The sequence below is a fragment of the Pongo abelii genome, chromosome 10, assembly GCF_028885655.2.
Source record: "Pongo abelii isolate AG06213 chromosome 10, NHGRI_mPonAbe1-v2.0_pri, whole genome shotgun sequence".
Taxonomy (NCBI): Eukaryota; Metazoa; Chordata; class Mammalia; order Primates; family Hominidae; genus Pongo; species Pongo abelii.
Window position 1 is genome coordinate 28,408,842 of NC_071995.2, and position 19,358 is coordinate 28,428,199.

A 19,358-nucleotide genomic window follows, 5' to 3' on the forward strand; every position below is an offset into this window, starting at 1 on the left:
CTTCAGTTTAAGTCTACCACCGTGGCTATTGATTTTTCTTTCTCCTCTGTGTCTATTGTTCCTTCATTACTGCCTTTGGATTTAATAAAATCCAGCCTGAGGCTGGAGGGTTGTATGAGCCCAGGTATTCAAGACCAGCCAACTGGCAACATAGTGAGACCTTGTCTCAAAAAACAAACAAAAAGTAAAGATTCCGTGAATTCATATTCTCCACAACACTTGGCTATGTCAATTTTTTTCACTAATTGGGTATAAAACATTATCACATTCCTTTAGATTCCTCATTTATTAATGATATTAAGCACCTCTTCATATTTTTATTGGTTGAAAACATTTCTTCTGCCAAATGATTGTTCATATCCTCATGCCTCCCATTTTTTCATTGATTTCTGGAAATTCTACATTTGGAATACCACTGAACTGGACCACTTATATTTGACTACTTTTGACTTATTAGAGAAATCTTTGGCCTTTGAGTCTATCACCAGTACCTGGCTACCTGTTTAATTTGGAAAGCCTTCCAAATTGGGCCCCCTTATCCTACTCCATTTTTCCCCTTAGCACCTACCACCTTCACCATGTTACATACGTGTTTATTATTTGTATGTACTGTCTTTCCCTTACTGGTACATGTAGGTTGCTACATGATAAATATAGAGATTAAGAGTTAGCATTTGAACTTTCAAAGCAATTTAAACATTGTCATAATATTTTTATTAAATGAAGGGATTGGTCTCCAATGAATTGGAAACTTTTTTTAAGAACTAGTTCTTCACTGCTTTGAAAAGCATGGTGTAGATTGTCTCATACCTTCATGTGATAGCATTTGAAAAGCTCATTGAACAGAACAGAGAAGAACTCGATAACTATTATACCTATCAGACTTGAAAAAGTGTTCATGCTCTACACAAAATATAGTTGCTAACAAAGATGAATATTTTTTTCTAATTTAGTGAGATGATATGTTTTTCTAATATGGGCATTACTTTGTGTTATTGGTATTCCCATGTTTATAGTTGAGCCTGGTATGTGTCTCTTTGTTTTATGTATACACATATATAAATGTATCTATACAAAATACTTTTTTAAAATTATACTTTAAGTTCTAGGGTACATGTGTACAACATGCAGGTTTGTTACATAGGTATACATGTGCCATGTTGGTTTGCTGCACCCATCAACTTGTCATTTACATTAGGTATTTGTCCTAATGCTCTCCCTCCCCCAGGCCCCCATCCCCGACAGGCCCCAGTGTGTGATGTTCCCTGCCCTGTGTCCAAGTGTTCTCATTGTTCAGTTCTCACCTATGAGTGAGAACATGCAGTGTTTGGTTTTCTGTCCTTGTGATAGTTTGCTGAGAATGATGGTTTCCAGCTTCATCCATGTCCCTGCAAAGGACATGAACTCATCATTTTTTATGGCTGCATAGTATTTCATGGTGTATATGTGCCACATTTGCTTAATCCAGTCTATCATTGATGGACATTTGGGTTCGTTCCAAATCTTTGCTATTGTGAATAGTGCCACAGTAAACATACGTGTGCATGTGTCTTTATAGTAGCATGATTTATAATCCTTTGGGTATATACCCAGTAATGGGATCACTGGGTCAAATGGTATTTCTGGTTCTAGATCCCTGAGGAATCGCCACACTGTCTTCCACAATGGTTGAACTAATTTACACTCCCACCAATAGTGTAAAAGCATTCCTATTTCTCTACATCCTCTCCATCGTCTGTTGTTTCCTGACTTTTTAGTGATCGCCATTCTAACTGGTGTAAGATGGTATCTCATTGTGATTTTGATTTGCATTTCTCTGATGACCAGTAATGATGAGCATTTTTTCATGTGTCTGTTGGCTGCATAAATGTCTTCTTTTGAGAAGTGTCTGTTCATATCCTTTGCTCACTTTTTGATGGGGTTGTTTTTTTTCTTGTAAATTTGTTTAAGTTCTTTGTAGAGTCGGGATATTAGCCCTTTGTCAGATGGGTAGATTGCAAACATTTTCTCCCTTTTGTAGGTTGCCTGTTCAGTCTGATGGCAGTTTCTTTTGCCATGCAGCAGCTCTTTAGTTTAATTAGATCCCATTTGCCTATTTTGGCTTTTGTTGCCATTGCTTTTGGTGTTTTAGTCATGAAGTCCTTACTCATGCCTATGTCCTGAATAGTATTGCCTAGGTTTTCTTCTAGGGTTTTTATGATTTTAGGTCTAACGTTTAAGTCTTTAATCCATCTTGAACTAATTTTTGTGTAAGGTGTAAGGAAGGGATCCAGTTTCAGCTTCCTAAATATGGCTAGCCAGTTTTCCCAGCACCATTTATTAAATAGGGAATCCTTTCCCCATTTCTTCTTTTTGTCAGGTTTGTCAAAGATCAGATGGTTGTATGTGTGTGGTGTTATTTCTGAGGGCTCTGTTCTGTTCCGTTGGTCTATATCTCTGTTTTGGTACCAGTACCATGCTGTTTTGGTTACTGTAGGCTTGTAGTATAGTTTGAAGTCGGGTAGAGTGATGTCTCTAGCTTTGTTCTTTTTGCCTAGGATTGTTTTGGCAATGCGGGCTCTTTTTTGGTTCCATATGAACTTTAAAGTAGTTTTTTTCCAATTCTGTGAAGAAAGTCATTGGTAGCTTGATGGGGATGGCATTGAATCTATAAATTACCTTGGACAGTATGTCCATTTTCATGATATTGATTCTTCCTATCCATGAGCATGGAATGTTCTTCCATTTGTTTGTGTCTTCTTTTATTTCATCGAGCAGTGGTTTGTAGTTCTTCTTGAAGAGGTCCTTCACATCCCTTGTAAGTTGAATTCCTAGGTATTTTATTCTCTTTGTAGCAATTGTAAATTCTGAGTTCACTCATGATTTGGCTCTCTGTCTGTTATTAGTGTATAGGAATGCTTGTGATTTTTGCACATTGATTTTGTATCCTGAGACTTTGCTGAAGTTGCTTATCAGCTTAAGGAGATTTTGGGCTGAGACGATGGGGTTTTCTAAATATACAATCATGTCATCTGCAAACATGGACAATTTGACTTCCTCTTTTCCTAATTGAATACCCTTTATTTCTTTGTCTTGCCTGATTGCCCTGGCCAGAACTTCCAACACTATGTTGAGTAGGAGTGGTGAGAGAGGGCGTCCTTGTCTTCTGCCGGTTTTCAAAGGGAATGCTTCCAGTTTTTGCCCATTCAATATGATATTGGCTGTGGGTTTGTCATAAATAGCTCTTATTATTTTGTGATATGTTTTATCAATATCTAGTTTATTGAGAGTTTTAGCATGAAGCGTTGTTGAATTTTATCAAAGGCCTTTTCTGCATCTATTGAGATAATCATGTGGTTTTTGTTGTTGATTCTGTTTTTGTTATGGATTACATTTATTGATTTGCATATGTTGAACCAGCCTTGCATCCCTGGGACGATGCCAACTTGATAGTGGTGGATAAGCTTTTTGATGCACTGCTGGATTCAGTTTGCCAGTATTTTATTGAGGATTTTTGCATCAGTGTTCATCAGGGATATTGGTCTAAAATTCTCTTTTTTTGTTGTGTTTCTGCCAGGCTTTTGTATCAGGATGATGCTGGCCTCATAAAATGAGTTGGGGAGGACTCTCTCTTTTTCTATTGATTGGACTAGTTTCAGAAGGAATGGTACCAGCTCTTTTGTGTACCTCTGGTAGAATTCAGCTGTGAATCCGTCTGGTCCTGGACTTTTTTTGGTTGGTAAGCTATTAATTATTGCCTCAATTTCAGAGCCTGTTACTGGCCTATTCAGAGATTCAACTTCTTCCTGGTTTAGTCTTGGGAGGGTGAATGTGTGCAGGAATTTATCCATTTCTTCTAGATTTTCTAGTTCATTTGCGTAGAGGTGTTTATAGTATTCTCTGATGGTAGTTTGTATTTCTGTGGGATCGGTGGTGATATCCCCTTTATCATTTTTTATTGCATCTATTTGATTCTTCTCTTTTTTCTTCTTTATTAGTCTTGCTAGCGTTCTATCAATTTGGTTGATCTTTTCAAAAAACCAGCTCCTGGATTCATTGATTTTTGATGGGTTTTTTATGTCTTTATCTCCTTTGGTTCTTCTCTGCTCTTAGTTATTTCTTGCCTTCTGCTAGCTTTTGAATTTGTTTGCTCTTGATTCTCTAGTTCTCTTAATTGTGATGTTAGGGTGTCAATTTTAGATCTTTCTTTCTTTCTCTTGTGGGCATTTAGTGCTATAAATTTTGCTCTACACACTGCTTTAAATGTGTCCCAGAGATTCTGGTACATTGTGTCTTTGTTCTCATTGGTTTCAAAGAACATCTTCATTTCTGCCTTCATTTGGTTATTTACCCAGTAGTCATTCAGGAGCCAGTTGTTCAGCTTCCTTGTAGTTGTGCAGTTTTTAGTGAGTTTCTTAATCCTGAGTTCTAATTTGATTGCACTGTGGTCTGAGAGACAGTTTGTTGTGATTTCTGTTCTTTTACATTTGCTGAGGAGTGCTTTACTTCCAATTATGTGATTAATTTTAGAATATGGGCAATGTGGTGCTCAGAAGAATGTAGATTCTGTTGATTTGTGGTGGAGAGTTCTGTAGATGTCTATTAGGTCTTCTTGGTGCAGAGCTGAAGTCCTGGATATCCTTGTTAACCTTCTGTCTCCTTGATCTGTCTATTAAAGACAGTGGGGTGTTAAAGTCTCCCATTATTATTGTGTGGGAGTCCAAGTCTCTTTATAAGTCTCTAAGAACTTGCTTTATGAATCTGGGTGCTCCTGTATTGGGTGAAAATATATTTAGAATAGTTAGCTCTTCTTGTTGAGTTGATCCATTTACCATTATGTAATGGCCTTCTTTTGTCTCTTTTGATCTTTGTAGGCTTAAAGTCTGTTTTATCAGAGACTAGGATTGCAACCCCTGCTTTTTTTTTGCTTTCCATATGCTTGGTAGATCTTCCTCCATCCCTTTATTTTGAGCCTATGTGTGTCTCTGCATGTGAGATGGGTCTCCTGAATACAGCACACTGATGGGTCTTGACTCTTTATCCAGTTTGCCAGTCTGTGTCTTCTAATTGGGGCATTTAGCCAATTTACATTTAAGGTTAATATTGTTATGTGTGAATTTGATCCTGTCATTATGATGTTCCCTGGTTATTTTGCCCATTAATTGATGCAGTTTCTTCCTAGCATTGATGGTCTTTATAATTTGGCATGCTTTTGCAGTGGCTGGTACTGGTTGTTCCTTTCCATGTTTAGTGCTTCCTTCAGGAGCTCTTGTAAGGCAGGCCTGGTGGTGACAAAATCTCTCAGCATTTGCTTGTCTGTAAAGGATTTTATTTTTCCTTCACTTATGAAGCTTAATTTGGCTGGATATGAAATTCTGGGTTGAAAATTCTTTTCTTTAAGAATGTTGAATATTGGCCCCCACCCTCTTCTGGCTTGTAGAGTTTCTGCCGAGAGATCAGCTGTTAGTCTGATGGGCTTCCCTTTGTGGGTAACCAGACCTTTCTCTCTGGCTGCCCTTAACATTTTTTCCTTCATTTCAACTTTGGTGAATCTGACAATTATGTGTCTTGGAGTTGCTCTTCTTGAGGAGTATTTTTGTGGTGTTCTCTGTATTTCCTGAATTTGAATGTTGGCCTGCCTTGCTAGGTTGGGGGAATTCTTCTGGATAATATCCTGCAGAGTGTTTTCCAACTTGGTTCCATTCTCCCCATCACTTTCAGGTACACCAATCAAACATAGATTTGGTCTTTTCACATAGTCCCATATTTCTTGGAGACTTTGTTCATTTCTTTTTACTTTTTTTTCTCTAAACTTGTCTTCTCGCTTTATTTCATTAATTTGATCTTTAATCACTGATACCCTTCCTTCCACTTGTTGGAATTGGCTATTGAAGCTTATGCATGCATCACAAAGTTCTCATGCCATGGTTTTCAGCTCCATCAGGTCATTTAAGGTCTTCCCTACACTCCTTATTCTAGTTAGCCATTCGTCTAACCTTTTTTCAAGGTTTTTAGCTTCTTTGTGATGGGTTAGAACATGCTCCTTTAGCTCAAAGAAGTTTGTTATTACCAACCTTCTGAAGTCTATTTCTGTCAGCTCATCAAAGTCATTCTCCGTGCAGCTTTGTTCTGTTGCTGGCGAGGAGCTGCGATCCTTTGGAGGAGAAGGGGCACTCTGGTTTTTAGAATTTTCAGCTTTTCTGCTCTGGTTTCTCCCCATCTTTGTGGTTTTATCTACCTTTGGTCTTTCATGTTGGTGACCTACAGATGGTGTTTTGGTGTAGATGTCCTTTTTGTTGATGTTGATGCTATTCCTTTTTGTTTGTTAGTTTTCCTTCTAAGAGTCAGGTCCCTCAGCTGCAGATCTGTTGGAGTTTGCTGGAGGTCCGCTCCAGACCCTGTTTGCCTGGGTATCACCAGCGGAGGCTGCAGAATTGCAATTATTGCAGAACAGCAAATATTGGTGCCTGATCCTTCCTCTGGAAGCTTCATCCCAGAGGGGCACCCATCTGTATGAGGTGTCTGTCGGCCCCTACTGGGAGATGTCTTCCAGTTAGGCTACATGGGGGTCAGCGACCCACTTGAGGAGGCAGTCTGTCCATTCTCAGAGCTCAAGCACCATGCTGGGAGAGCCCCTGCTGTCTTCAGAGCTTTCAGACAGGGACGTGTAAGTCTGTAGAAGTTTCTGCTGCCTTTTGTTCAGCTATGCCCTGCCCCCAGGGGTGTAGTCTATAGAGGCAGTAGGCCTTGCTGAGCTGCAGTGGGCTCTGCCCAGTTCAAGCTTCCCTTGGCTACTTTTGTTTACCTACTCAAGCCTCAGCAATGGCAGACGCCCCTCCCCCAGCCAAGCTGCAGCCTTGCAGGTTAATCTCAGACTGCTGCTAGCCAGTGAGCAAGGCTCCGTGGGCATGGGACCCACCGATCCAGGCACGAGAGGGAATCTCCTTGTCTGCCGGTTGCTAAGACCGTGGGAAAAGCGCAGTATTTGTGCGAGAGTGTCCCGTTTTTCCAGGTACAGTCTGTCATGGCTTCTCTTGGCTAGGAAAGGGAAATCCCCTGACCCCTTGCACTTCCCGGGTGAGGCGATGCCCAGCCCTGCTTTGGCTCGCCCTCCATGGGCTGCACCCACTATGCAACCAGTCCCAATGAGATGAACCAGGTACCTCAGTTGGAAATGCAGAAATCACGCATCTTCTGCATTGATCATGCTGGGAGCTGCAGACCAGAGCTGTTCCTATTCGGCCTTCTTGGAACGGAACTGCAAAATACTTTTTAAATGAAAGAGAATGCAAGCCACTTAATTATGTAATTCAGCTTAATCCTTTATGCTCTCAGTTTTCATGTTTTGAGTTTCCCATACTGGAGTGTGGTTATTAAATGTGTGTCCTACTTCTTTGGATGGTGCACTGGCTGAGTGTGTGAGTAAATTTTTTAGAATGACCTAGGTTCATAACCTTACTTGTTGATTCCTTGTTTTCTGGGTAACTGTAGACACATACATTGAGTATTTTCATGCTGTAGTATTTCCACAATAAATGGTGGTGATATTTTTCACCTTTGGAAGTGAGTAAAGTTCTGGAAAATCCTTAGGTGAAATGACTTTAAATCAAAATAATATTTTACAGCAATTATATGGCATTATGTTAGAATGAATACATAATCAGAAACTCATCCAAGAAGCTGGCACGAGAACTATAAATATATTTGTGAAAATAAAGTGGTGAGATTTGGCTGCTTAGAAACAGAGGGCAAAGGTTTCTGTGAAACAGCATATGCCCTTTATTCCCCAGGTGTTTGCTCTATCACAGTATATATAACATAGTAAGAGCTTTATTCGGGTGCTTAGTCTGGTACCTGAAATGTATTAGTGAATGTTGAAAATCACATTATCTTGACTTTTTCCTGTCAATGACCAAATTTTTTGCAAGCATTATCTCAATATAGTTTTTAACAGGTAAACCAATGTGTAGATTGTGACATAATTTCAGCCTCAATTCGTCTTCACATAGGATCAGGTAAACAGAAATTATGTATTATAGTGGAAGTCAGACAGACCTAGGTTAGAAACTGAATTTGGCTATATTTACTTTCCTGTGTTTTCATGCAAAAATCAAACATCTTTGATCCCCATTTATAAAATGGAGATGAGTTTTCACATTTTATAGAGCTGTTGACTAAGGATTATGTATAATTTATGTAAATGTGTAGGAAACACTATAGGCACTCAGTATGTGATAGCTATGGCTCCACTACAAAATGTTTAATATCAGTAGGGGTGTATGTGTGTGTTTGTGTGTGTGTATACGTACATTTAGTATATGTGTTAGTGAATCCTTTTCTTAGACAAGTCTTAAGCCCTTATACAGAAAGAAAAAAAAAAAACAAAATTAAGAGAACAGAGATTGGATGAGGCTGGTAAAGGGAGAAAGGAGTCTTGTCTGGCCAGTGCTTGTCATGGCCCTCAGCAAGCTTCCATGGCCATCCCTGTAGCCTTTTACAGAGGTCTAGAGTTCTAGAGAACAGCATGGAAACCATGCTAGTGGATTTTAAACACCTCAAGTGCAAGAATGGAACCTTCTTTATTAACTGATACAGGTATCGCATGTGGTCTTGTGCTACAGTAGGTGATTGGCCACAGCTTGCTACTCCACTGCTGAAGTTTTTGCTCCATATTTGACTACACAGCAGAGTTATCATTTGAAGGTGAATTAGGAAACCCACTAGCAAGCCTATGTCATTTAATGGATGTAATGATAACATCATTTTTTTTCAGATCTGGGTTGGAATTTGCCCCTGACAAATAAGAAAATGATGAGTGATTCAAGTGACATGTTGGCTGCGGCATTGGAGCAGATGGATGGTATCATAGCAGGTGATCTGCATCCTGTGAAAGACAGAATCACAACATTTACTCTGCTCACTTGGCTTTTTCACTACAACTTTCATATTATCTTTTCACGTTAGTTTCATTTTTTAGCCCTATGCCTTTTGCTTCTCTGTAATTTCATCTTTGTTCCTCTCCTCCATTTTCTACCAGCATTATTCTCAAACATTATTTTAAAATATCAAAAATTCCAGTTCCATCCTAGGTTTCTAATCAAGGATAAAGAATCTGCATCTCAGGTGATTCTGGTGTAGGTGGTCTGTGGACCATACTTTGAGGGACACTTCTCTACCCAGTGAACATGAATGTTCTGATCTGTTTTCTTGAATTCAAAATTCACTTTCCACCAATGACTCTCATGTCTGTTTTTTATTTTTTTAAGAGAGGAGGTCTTGCTCTGTTTCTCAAGCTGGAGTGCAGTGGCTATTTACAGGCATGATTGCCTGTGAATAACATGCATAGTGCAGCCTTGAAATGCTGTGCTCAGGCAATCTTCCCACCTCAAGTACCTGCGATTACAGGCATGTGCCACTGCACCCAGCTTATTCACATTTATTTACCTTCCCAATTCTTTGCTAAGCTTCCAGTCCCTATCTCTAATTTCCAACCAGATATCTCTCCGGAAATGTCCTATAGGCACATCAGTATAATCATTTAACACATTGAGCTCATTATCTTTCCTTGGAATTTACTCTAATAGTCTTTATCTGAGTTCATTTCATAACCCTTCATCCACAGTTTTTCTAAGCCAGAATTTCCAGTATTGGTCCGGAATGGACCAGCTCTAACATTTGTATTTTCTGATCTGCCACTTTCTTATTCATGATCTCCACGAGGCCAGCACACCTCACACCAAAGCCCACCAGGCTCTTTTTCTTTCTGTACCCCATGATTGGCCTCCTTGTTAGGAACTGGACCATGGATATTTACCATTAATTACATGGTTTTAATTTTTACACCACGTAAATCTGACTTGGAGAGATTTATGTGATTGAATTCTCTTTTTTCTGTTTCTTTTGATTGTTCCTTACTATGACTAGACTGGTTTACCACCTTCGGCTTTGGTGTTTTTATAACATAAATCCCATTGCTCTCCCTGTGATTTTGTTTAACTTAGGTTCTAAGGCCCTGGAATATTCCAGTGGGATTTTTGGTTGCCAATCTCCCACCTCTCCATCCATGGGAAGTTTGTGAGCCCTGCACCTTGTGGAAGACCTGCGTGGATTGTTAGAGATGATGGAAACAGATGAGAAAGAAGACTTGAGATGCCAGATCCCAGATTCAACAGTAGAAATGCTTATTGAATGGTTTCAAAGTCAAATGGTAGGTGTCTGCCTGTTACAAATTCTGTATTATGAATCTTTTGTTGCTTATTCCAAAATTTAGAACATAGAATAGCTGATTAGAACAAAAAAAAAGTATAGGGCAATAGATGTGCTCTATTTTATTCCTTAAGATATCTTAATTTTCTTTTGACTCTAAGAATAACTTTTTAAAAAGTGCTATTAGTGTACATTTTGTAAATACCAACAACAGGTCACCTGATTCTGCCCATAAAAACAGACTGGCTTTTAGATTGTGCCTGAATGACCTACTGTGGCTTAAATCAAGTAGTCCTTTGAGGGAAAGAATCTTGCACATAATTGATGATTTCTCAGTCATATTGGGTTATTCACTATAAAGGACTCAATAGCAATTCTAAATGGAAAGCATAATGAAAGACATTCAAAAGCCACAGTGGTTAAGTATTTGACCTGAAGTGCCATGTGGTGGTTTATTTCAATCATTTCAGTTCCAGTTCTCGAATTAAATTGGGGAGTTGGGCCTTTAACCCATTTGTGCATAGTGTTCCATTATTGGAACGCTAAGCTTGTGGTAGTTATTTATATCCTACTGCTCAATGTCATCGCCCAGTTCTGATTTTTCACAAAAAAAATTAGCAACCTCCAGCATAAATGGGTTAATGGTGTTACTCACTAAACAACGAGGCCTCTTTCTAGGCATCCTCAAAAAATAGGAACACTTTTACACTGTTGGTGGGACTGTAAACTAGTTCAACCCTTGTGGAAGTCAGTGTGGCGATTCCTCAGGGATCTAGAACTAGAAATTCCATTTGACCCAGCCATCCCATTACTGGGTATATACCCAAAGGACTATAAATCATGCTGCTATAAAGACACATGCACACGTATGTTTATTGCAGCATTATTCACAATAGCAAAGACTTGGAACCAACCCAAATGTCCAACAATGATAGACTGGATTAAGAAAATGTGGCACATATACACCATGGAATACTATGCAGCCATAAAAAATGATGAGTTCATGTCCTTTGTAGGGACATGGATGAAATTGGAAATCATCATTCTCAGTAAACTATCGCAAGAACAAAAAACCAAACACCGCATATTCTCACTCATAGGTGGGAATTGAACAATGAGAACACATGGACACAGGAAGGGGAACATCACACTTTGGGGACTGTTGTGGGGTGGGGGTAGGGGGGAGGGATAGCATTGGGGGATATACCTAATGCTAGATGACGAGTTGGTGTGTGCAGTGCACCAGCATGGCACATGTATACATATGTAACTTACCTGCACGTTGTGCACATGTACCATAGAGCCTAAAGTATAATAATAATAATAATAATAATAATAAAATTGATGATGTGGCAGAGCTACCCTTTGTCTCGATACAGTGGTAAATACCATGCTTTTAATCTGTGATGAACACATAAAATCTAAATAGTGTCACAAAAACATTCAATGGAGGTCAGAGGAAAGGAGATATTTTGTGCTTAAAGGATATTCAATTTTCAGTAAGATGCACTAATATGCTTATAAGTTAACTGTGTTTATATAAAAACTAATGAGAATCGTATGAAAGAATCATGATCTATTTTTGGATCTGTGGTAGACATGAAAACTGCTTGCTTTGGGAACTTCAAGAGTACATCCTACAGCTAAAACATTTTCATATGATGTGACACAAATATTAGAGCTCCCAGCCAGTCCTGTGCTGAATACTCTGTGTTCTCACCTGGTTTACCTCTGCGTTTCTGAGAGCGAATAGTACAATCCGTCCTTTAGCAGGGGTGCAGCTACACAAACTGGAGTTATTTTACTTGTTAAAACACATAATGCCTTACTGTTATACTTTATATTTGCTCTGCAGATTTCTCCTCCAGAGATTTAAGGGTCCAGGTTTGCTGATTTCTTTGGGGATTGCTTCATGCTCTGCAATTGGTGTTTCCTGACATATTCCTTAGTCTGTTTCAATGTCCTGTCTCACCCCTTCTTTACTCCATGTTCTTCTGACCATTTAGCATGCAGTGAAAAAGGAATTTACTATTGTTAGAAGAAGATATTTCTATCCCTCACCCAGAGGCCACCAATGGCAATAGTAGCCTAAGCGTACCTGTAGTTCAATTTTTGACATGTGTCTAAAACATTTCCATTAACATGTGCTTAATCTGTTCTGTGAAAGTATTTTCAGAAATGATAAAAAGTAATGATGATTGCATCTGAATATAAGTTAGATCATGACACTCACTCCTTTTTTCAGAAATTACCAATGGCATCACATCTTACTCAGAGTAAAAACCAAAGTGCTTACTGTGTGCTGCAAGGCCTCGTAGGATTTGCTCCCCATGACTTTCTGACCTCATCTCTTGTCACACATCTCCTTATTCACTCCACACCAAGCACAGTGGCTTTTTCACTGATTCTTAAACATGCCAGGTACACTAGCCTCAGAGCCTTTGCACTGGCTTTTCCAGGCACTGGCTTTTCACTCTGCCTGGAAAGCTCTTTCCCTAGATATTTGCATGGCTAGCTCCCTCACATTCTTCTGGTATTTACTCAAAAGTTGTGATCTCAGTTAGGCCTTGTATCACCACCCTAACTAAAATTATACCCATTTATTCTTTGTCTTACATCTCCCTGCTTTATTTTGTTCTTAGCATTCACCACTTTCTTATGTGCAATGTATTTGTAATGTTTATATCTTTTATTTTCTGTCTTTTCAACTGGAATGTAAGCATCATGAATCCAGTTTTTGCCATTATTTTTAAAAATTTACTGTATCCCTGGTGCTTAGAAGAATGCCTGGCTCAGTAGTTATATTTGTAATGAATGATGCTCCATGAATGATAAAGTGGATTGCATGTTTGAATGAATGGAAGTTGTTTTAAATTTATTCCTTGGATGGGTAATGGCTTGTTGATCTGTGTTTTCAGTTGCTTTGTGTCTTATTATTTGACATTTTAACTTTGAGAATCCACAAAATGACAAATATTTTACAGAACTAATGAAGATTCCATTTTTATCCTAAAAGTAACAATAACAAAATAAACTAGATGTAGATCCAGAGAGATAAGGGACTTTTGTTGCTGTTGCTAAATTTATTTATATCTATCTAACTTATCTATATGAATTCCTCACCTTGACCCCAACCTTCCAAATTAAGTGTGTTTTCTCAAGCACACAGAGAATGACAGGATGAAAGAAGAAAGACAGCAAAAGGCAAAAAGAGCAGGACTGGCTGTTTGGAACCCTAAAAGCATAGGTGTGAAATTGAGTTGTCACCACACACCTACCATGATAGACTTTACTTTAGAACCAAAAAGGAACTTGGGGCAGCATTGGGAATCCAACAAGTAGAAGATTATATTCTTATAATTTAGTGATTTGCTGATAATATTAGATTTTTCCAATTTAATATTTCAGAAGTTGGGATGTGTTTTATGACCTTAAAATGGGGATATGTATACATTTTAGCTCAGATCCATCCTCCCTTCCTCTCTCCCTTCTTTCCTTTTTTTATTAATAAGGTACTTAGAATAGTCAAATTTTAGAGACAGAAAGTAGATTGGTAACTGCCAGGAGCTGAGGGGAGCAGGGAGTGGGAAGATAATACTTATTGCACATAGAATTTCAGTTTTGCAAGATGAAAAGAGTTATTTAGATGGATGATGGTGATGGCTGCAAAACAATGTAAATGTGCTTACTACCACTGAAATGTACACTTTAAAATGGTTAAAATGGTAAATTTTACATATATATTTTACCACAATAAAAAATTAAAATTGATGGCAGCTTAGAATTTAAGGAACATAGAATCCTAGCAAATTCCCCCTTCATATTGAACATGGGAAAACTGCCCAAATAACAAACAAAAGAGATTGTGATGTTTAAAGAAAGGAAGCAGTGAATGATAAGGCAGGATTGTATCTACGTAGTTTCAAATGCAGGCTGTAGTGACAGCAGACCTGAATTTTAATGTTGGCCCTAACTCTTCAAAGCTTGTATGACCTTGTGAAAATGTCTGAAGCTCTGTGTCTTGGTTTTCTCATCTGTAAAATGGGGATGATGGTTACTGCCACTTAGGACTGTAAGGATCCTATGAACTAATGTATGCTGAGGGCTTATGAATACACCTGGAAAAAGGCTAGTCAGAAAGGTAATACTGAAGAGTAGAGCGTAGAGAATAGAGGGAAAACGTTTAACAGCATCCCTTTGCAATGAGGGAAAGAGAATTAGGTCCAGTTACAAGGGGAATGAAGTTACAAACTACCCATACATAGTTCACTTCTTGTGACAAAGGAGTGCAAACATTTCTCAGACTGAAGAGAAGCTTCTGGAATATTTTAGAAAAGCTTAAATTCAAAAATTTTTGGAAATAATTATGTATCTGTTAATAATAACAGATATATAATTATGGCTCCATTCATGTTTAATGATGGCCAACTTGAGAGGCCCTGTACTTTAAGATGGATACTAACCTTTTCATTAGTGCAACTGGACATTTGCAGTTCAAATTATCATTTTGCCTGGGCCAGGGAGATCCCCTGGTTTCTTGTAGGATGCAGGTTATTTCTTTACTACTAATTGCTCCTGCCTGTTTGTTTCATATGATCAGACACTGAATGTGATAAAATACCAACACTAGTAGCCTGTTACAGTGAAGGGACATTAAATCTATAAGAATGAATTTATTAGTGTAGCTGTAGGCTTCTGGAAATGAACAAATTTCTTTTAAAATTCAGAAGTGTGTCTCCTGTGGTTAAAAAAAACTGTAGACTATGACATATTTGTTTAATTACTGAGGCTGAATTTTCTGTTTTGATTGTGAGATATTATAATGTGCGAACACAGATGTTAATAATGGAGAATTACTTGCTTTATGAAGCTCCAGATTTAAGAAGGCAAATGTAAAAATATGTCTAATTGTTTGAGTTAAGCAAGTAGTTATTTACTTTAGGTCTAACTTGATGAGTTGCCCTAGAACATTCTTAAAATGTTTTTTTAACTAAGGATCATGACCTTGGTCCGTGTCAGCAGGGGATCAGGTAGTGAAATCCCAAAAGTGTCTGACTATTTGGCAGTTTTAATTATGAGGCCATCTCAAAGGCAGCAGAAATTACAAGAATACAATTTTCAACAAAGTGAGTGAAATACTAATGGTGAATACTAATGGTAATAACACCAAAGCAGGCATCATCACCTATGAGATAGATAGAGTGTAAACAGGGGAAATGAGATGTTCTGGACTGGCTTCTGACCTGTTAAATCATCGTAATACACTTCTCTCTTATTTTTACATTAAAAGTTAGATAATATTAATCCCAAATTTATATTTTAAAAAGTTGCTATAAAAATAAAAATACTCATAACTTAAAAGAGTTCAGCCATGGGACATGCTCTCTGCAGGGGTGCTGGCTGTTCTCCCTGCGTCCCTGAGTCCCAGCCCCATGAAGCAGTCCCCGTCCTACCACCCTCCGATCCCTGCTGCTTTCTGACCAGCTTTGCTTTTCATCTGTGCCTCCAGGAAATGTTTTCTCAGGCCTTGGCAAACAAGGTACATCTTAAGATTGTATCCCATATGTGATCACAATTATCTGAGTTATGCGGTGCCTCACTGAGACATCCTAGCTAAAATTAAGGCAGTTTTCCCCTTAGTCTTCAAGTAAACTCCCATGGAGAGTGTTCACAGACACAGAAAAACAAATTGACCAAATCGGCAGAATTCTTAGTTTACAGAGGTAAAAGATGTGCTTTTCATGAAATCCTAGGCCACTGGTATTTGTTAGGATTGAATGGAAAGAGGTTTCCCTGTTCCTTTAGGAAAGTGAGTTAAGAAAGAAAAAGTGACAAGAACATAGGGACTTTTTTTTGGTCTCATGTTATCCTTCCCAAAGTAGAAGAGAGATTCCTTCTCTAGATCTTTGTATCCTGTCACACATTGCTGGCTTTCAACAAATGTTGAATAAATGAGTGAATGAAGATATTGAGTGAATGAAGTTGCTGCTGTACTGGGATAGGAGCTGGGGCTTCGCTTCTAGGGACACAGGGACCTTCTTTTTTCTCTGTCCTTCCCAAATTCAGGGGACTTAGGTGTGTACCTATGACTAGGGTAGTATTATAGTCTAAACACGTACTCCCAGCTTGCCCACTGCGAAGCTCATGCCCTCATTCTGTCACACCCAGTGAGAGGACAGGGGAGCGGAGTACTGCCACTGCCTGGTTGCTTGGTTTCCAGCATCACTGATGTCACGTTCTTTTACTCCTTGGACAGTAGTGGTGTAAGATGCCTTATTACGGTATTGAACTCAAATGCAATATGACTATCCTCTTCATGGCTGAAGGATTCAAGTCTTATCTCAATCTCTCCTCATAGTTCAGAGTCTAGTGGAGAGCAGGCATGCAGTAAATGTTTGCATGCATGGCAGAGGTATAATTCTGAGTACAAAATGCTGTCATAGTAATTATTTCTTTTGGTAACTAGAGATAACATTTACTTAATGGAGATTTCGTGGACTGAGACTTACTTTTCCTTTCTTGATACTGAATGTTTAAAAACAGGATTATGAAATCAAGACTGTGCGATACTTTTAATAACTAGTTTTAAAAATGAGTATAATAATGACTGGCTGGAATGTGATGTGTGCATGTATTTGCGTATATGTAGTATTACCAGTCCAGCTATGTTTTAACTTTTGTTGTCCTTAAAAAGAGGGCTGTTTTCTTTTCCCCATTTTAATTTAGGTACTTACCATTCTGATCTGGGAATATTGCACTCAAAATTACCTTCTGTTTTATAAAATAAATAAGCATGATTGTGGCAAATCACTGCTTGTATGTTGATTTTGGATTTAGACAGGACAGCAGAGCTCAGGAAAGAACAAAGCGAAACAAAGGGGAAACAGGAAAGACAACTGTAGACCAATGCAAACCAATAGAACCCGGAAAATCAAAGGAAAACACAGCATGATGTTATAAGTAAAAACAGCAGGTGAGACTCCTACCTTCCGTGAATTCATAACTATTGAAATGGAGTGGTGGGTACATGGGGTTTCATTGTGCTCATTTCTCTACTTTAAATCTATTTGAAATTTTCTGTAATAAAAAACTTTTTAAACATACACAAAGGAAAGATGTTAACATTTATTACATCTTTATGCTTGATTGTAATACTTGATAATTAAAAGGAAGTTGATATAAAAATAAGGCTTTCCACTTAGATGGTGAAGGGAAAAGTAGATGGTATTCTGAGGTTATGTGTAGCACCTGCCATGTAGAGTCAGAGAATTCTTTTTCCAGGTGAGATTCCTGGCTAGCTCTAAGATTCTGTAATTCTATGACAGATAAAGCTTTTTAGATGTGCTTCTCCCTATCATGCCAGGAAAACCTGGCAGAGGTCATAAGTTCCTTAATTAAATCAAAGTACCAATGTTATAGTTGAGTTAGATCTCCCTCCCTGACTCTGCATACACACTATTGGTTGGATACTGTACTATTGAAATCCCCACGTTGATTCCAATTTCGACTTAGCTGAATTGAATGTGGTCAATAAAAGGTTGCACCATGAGCTAAAGTAGATAGGTAAAGTCATTTTGGCTGCTCTTCCATGCTTTGAAAGTCAGATTGACTCAACAAGAGTTTATACTTAAATACATTTTAAATTACGTGCTCAGGATTTTATAAGCACCATGGAAGAATTAAAAGAAACGTAAGACAGTTTTGCACTGAGAAACTTAGGCTGAGTGACCAACTCACATAAAATTATTAGTCATCTACCTGAGGCAGAATATGATGAAGCACTAAAGAGCTCAGTTTAAGACAAGACCCAGAAGGTTAGCCCATAGATGGGGAAAGGAGAATGGCACCATGTAAAGAGGAGGAGGTAGAAATGGGTTATGAAAGATGGATTGATCTGAGAGGGAGGAGTGGGAGGTGAGTAGAGTATTGGGTACAAAACCTTGGGATAGTTGTTGTAAAGGAAAATGGAAGAAAGTTCATTAAAAGGAAGAAATGGAAAATTATAAGTAGAAGTGGGGATTACAGGTCCCAGCAAAACAGGAAATCAAGGTTCCAAAGTAGAAGTAGAATGATGAGCTTTCAGGAAGGAGTTAAGAATCACTTCTCCCAAGCCTGCAGGAAGAAAGAAAGGAAAGAAATAAGAGGTAATATATATTATACTATTACACACTGAGGAAAAAAGTGTGTAAGGGAGCTCACACAAGATGGCCTTAACTATTGTCCATTACAAAGGCTCTGAGATCACCTCCTAAACATAGTGGGAAGAGAGAGTACAGGAGGAAAAAGGAGCCATTCTAGATAGAGGTCAACCATGGTGTGCATACCAGATTATAGAGGACACATAAATAAAGACCACTGAGAAGCAAGAAGGGCGGATCAAAACCAAACCCGCAGTCATCTTTTATTCAACCAGTGTTTATTGAACGCCTATTGTCATTCTTCCATTCAACAGACATTTAGTTATCACCCACTGTATGTCACATGCCAAGGCAAATCTACTTGCAAAGAATGCAGAGTCTATTAGAAGAGAGAGACATGTATGCAGTCAAGTCTAACCTTAGTGCTTTCAGAGTAATGCCTGCTGTAATGAAGGTTCATCTAGATACTGTCGCTGGCATATAGCAAACAGTGAATTCAAGGAAGACTTCACAGACCAAGCCCTGATAGAGGTGGACCTTAAGGAATGGGGAAAGAAGAAGAAAGGGTGGGAAAAGACGGTCTGTGCAGAAGGAATAAAAGTAGTGTGTGAAAGGGCATGCTATATATGGGGAGGTTTTGAGTGACCTTGTAGGTAGAACGTGGGAGTTGAAGGAAGAATAGAGACAATATGGTATTTACCTAATGGATCTTACTGCCAACATTCTTAACGCAAAGGAAGCAAAATTGGCAGAAATATAAACACAAGTGGACAGAACAGTCTTTACCTACTTAAGTTAACACAAGGATATAACATTGATCACTCTTAAATTCTGCCTTATGTTCCTATAGTGACTTTTAATATACTAAACTACCCTTGAGCATTATGAGTACTTGTAAATATCAATACAGTATTGAGAAAAATAAATATGCTCATTTTGAGCCAATTTTCAGTGTCTGTTTCTATTTGGGGCTAATTTTGGAGAACTGGTTTTGGAACACCTCACTTCCATATCATACAAAGTAGCTTGGGAGGA

At 38.5% G+C, this 19,358-nt stretch overlaps 1 protein-coding gene across 6 annotated transcripts in view; it reads left to right on the forward strand.

The window, feature by feature from the left end:
• LOC100440134 (liprin-beta-1) overlaps window positions 1-19,358 on the forward strand; it is a 155,337-nt gene that overhangs the window by 80,398 nt on the left and 55,581 nt on the right. For all 6 annotated transcript variants that reach the window (XM_063711720.1, XM_054527017.2, XM_054527020.2 and 3 more), the window contains 2 exons: window positions 8,753-8,851; window positions 9,981-10,186. In XM_063711720.1, coding sequence (XP_063567790.1) covers window positions 10,097-10,186 — 90 coding nt within the window. In that variant the 5' untranslated portion in view covers window positions 8,753-8,851; window positions 9,981-10,096. The remainder of the gene's footprint in view (window positions 1-8,752; window positions 8,852-9,980; window positions 10,187-19,358) is intronic.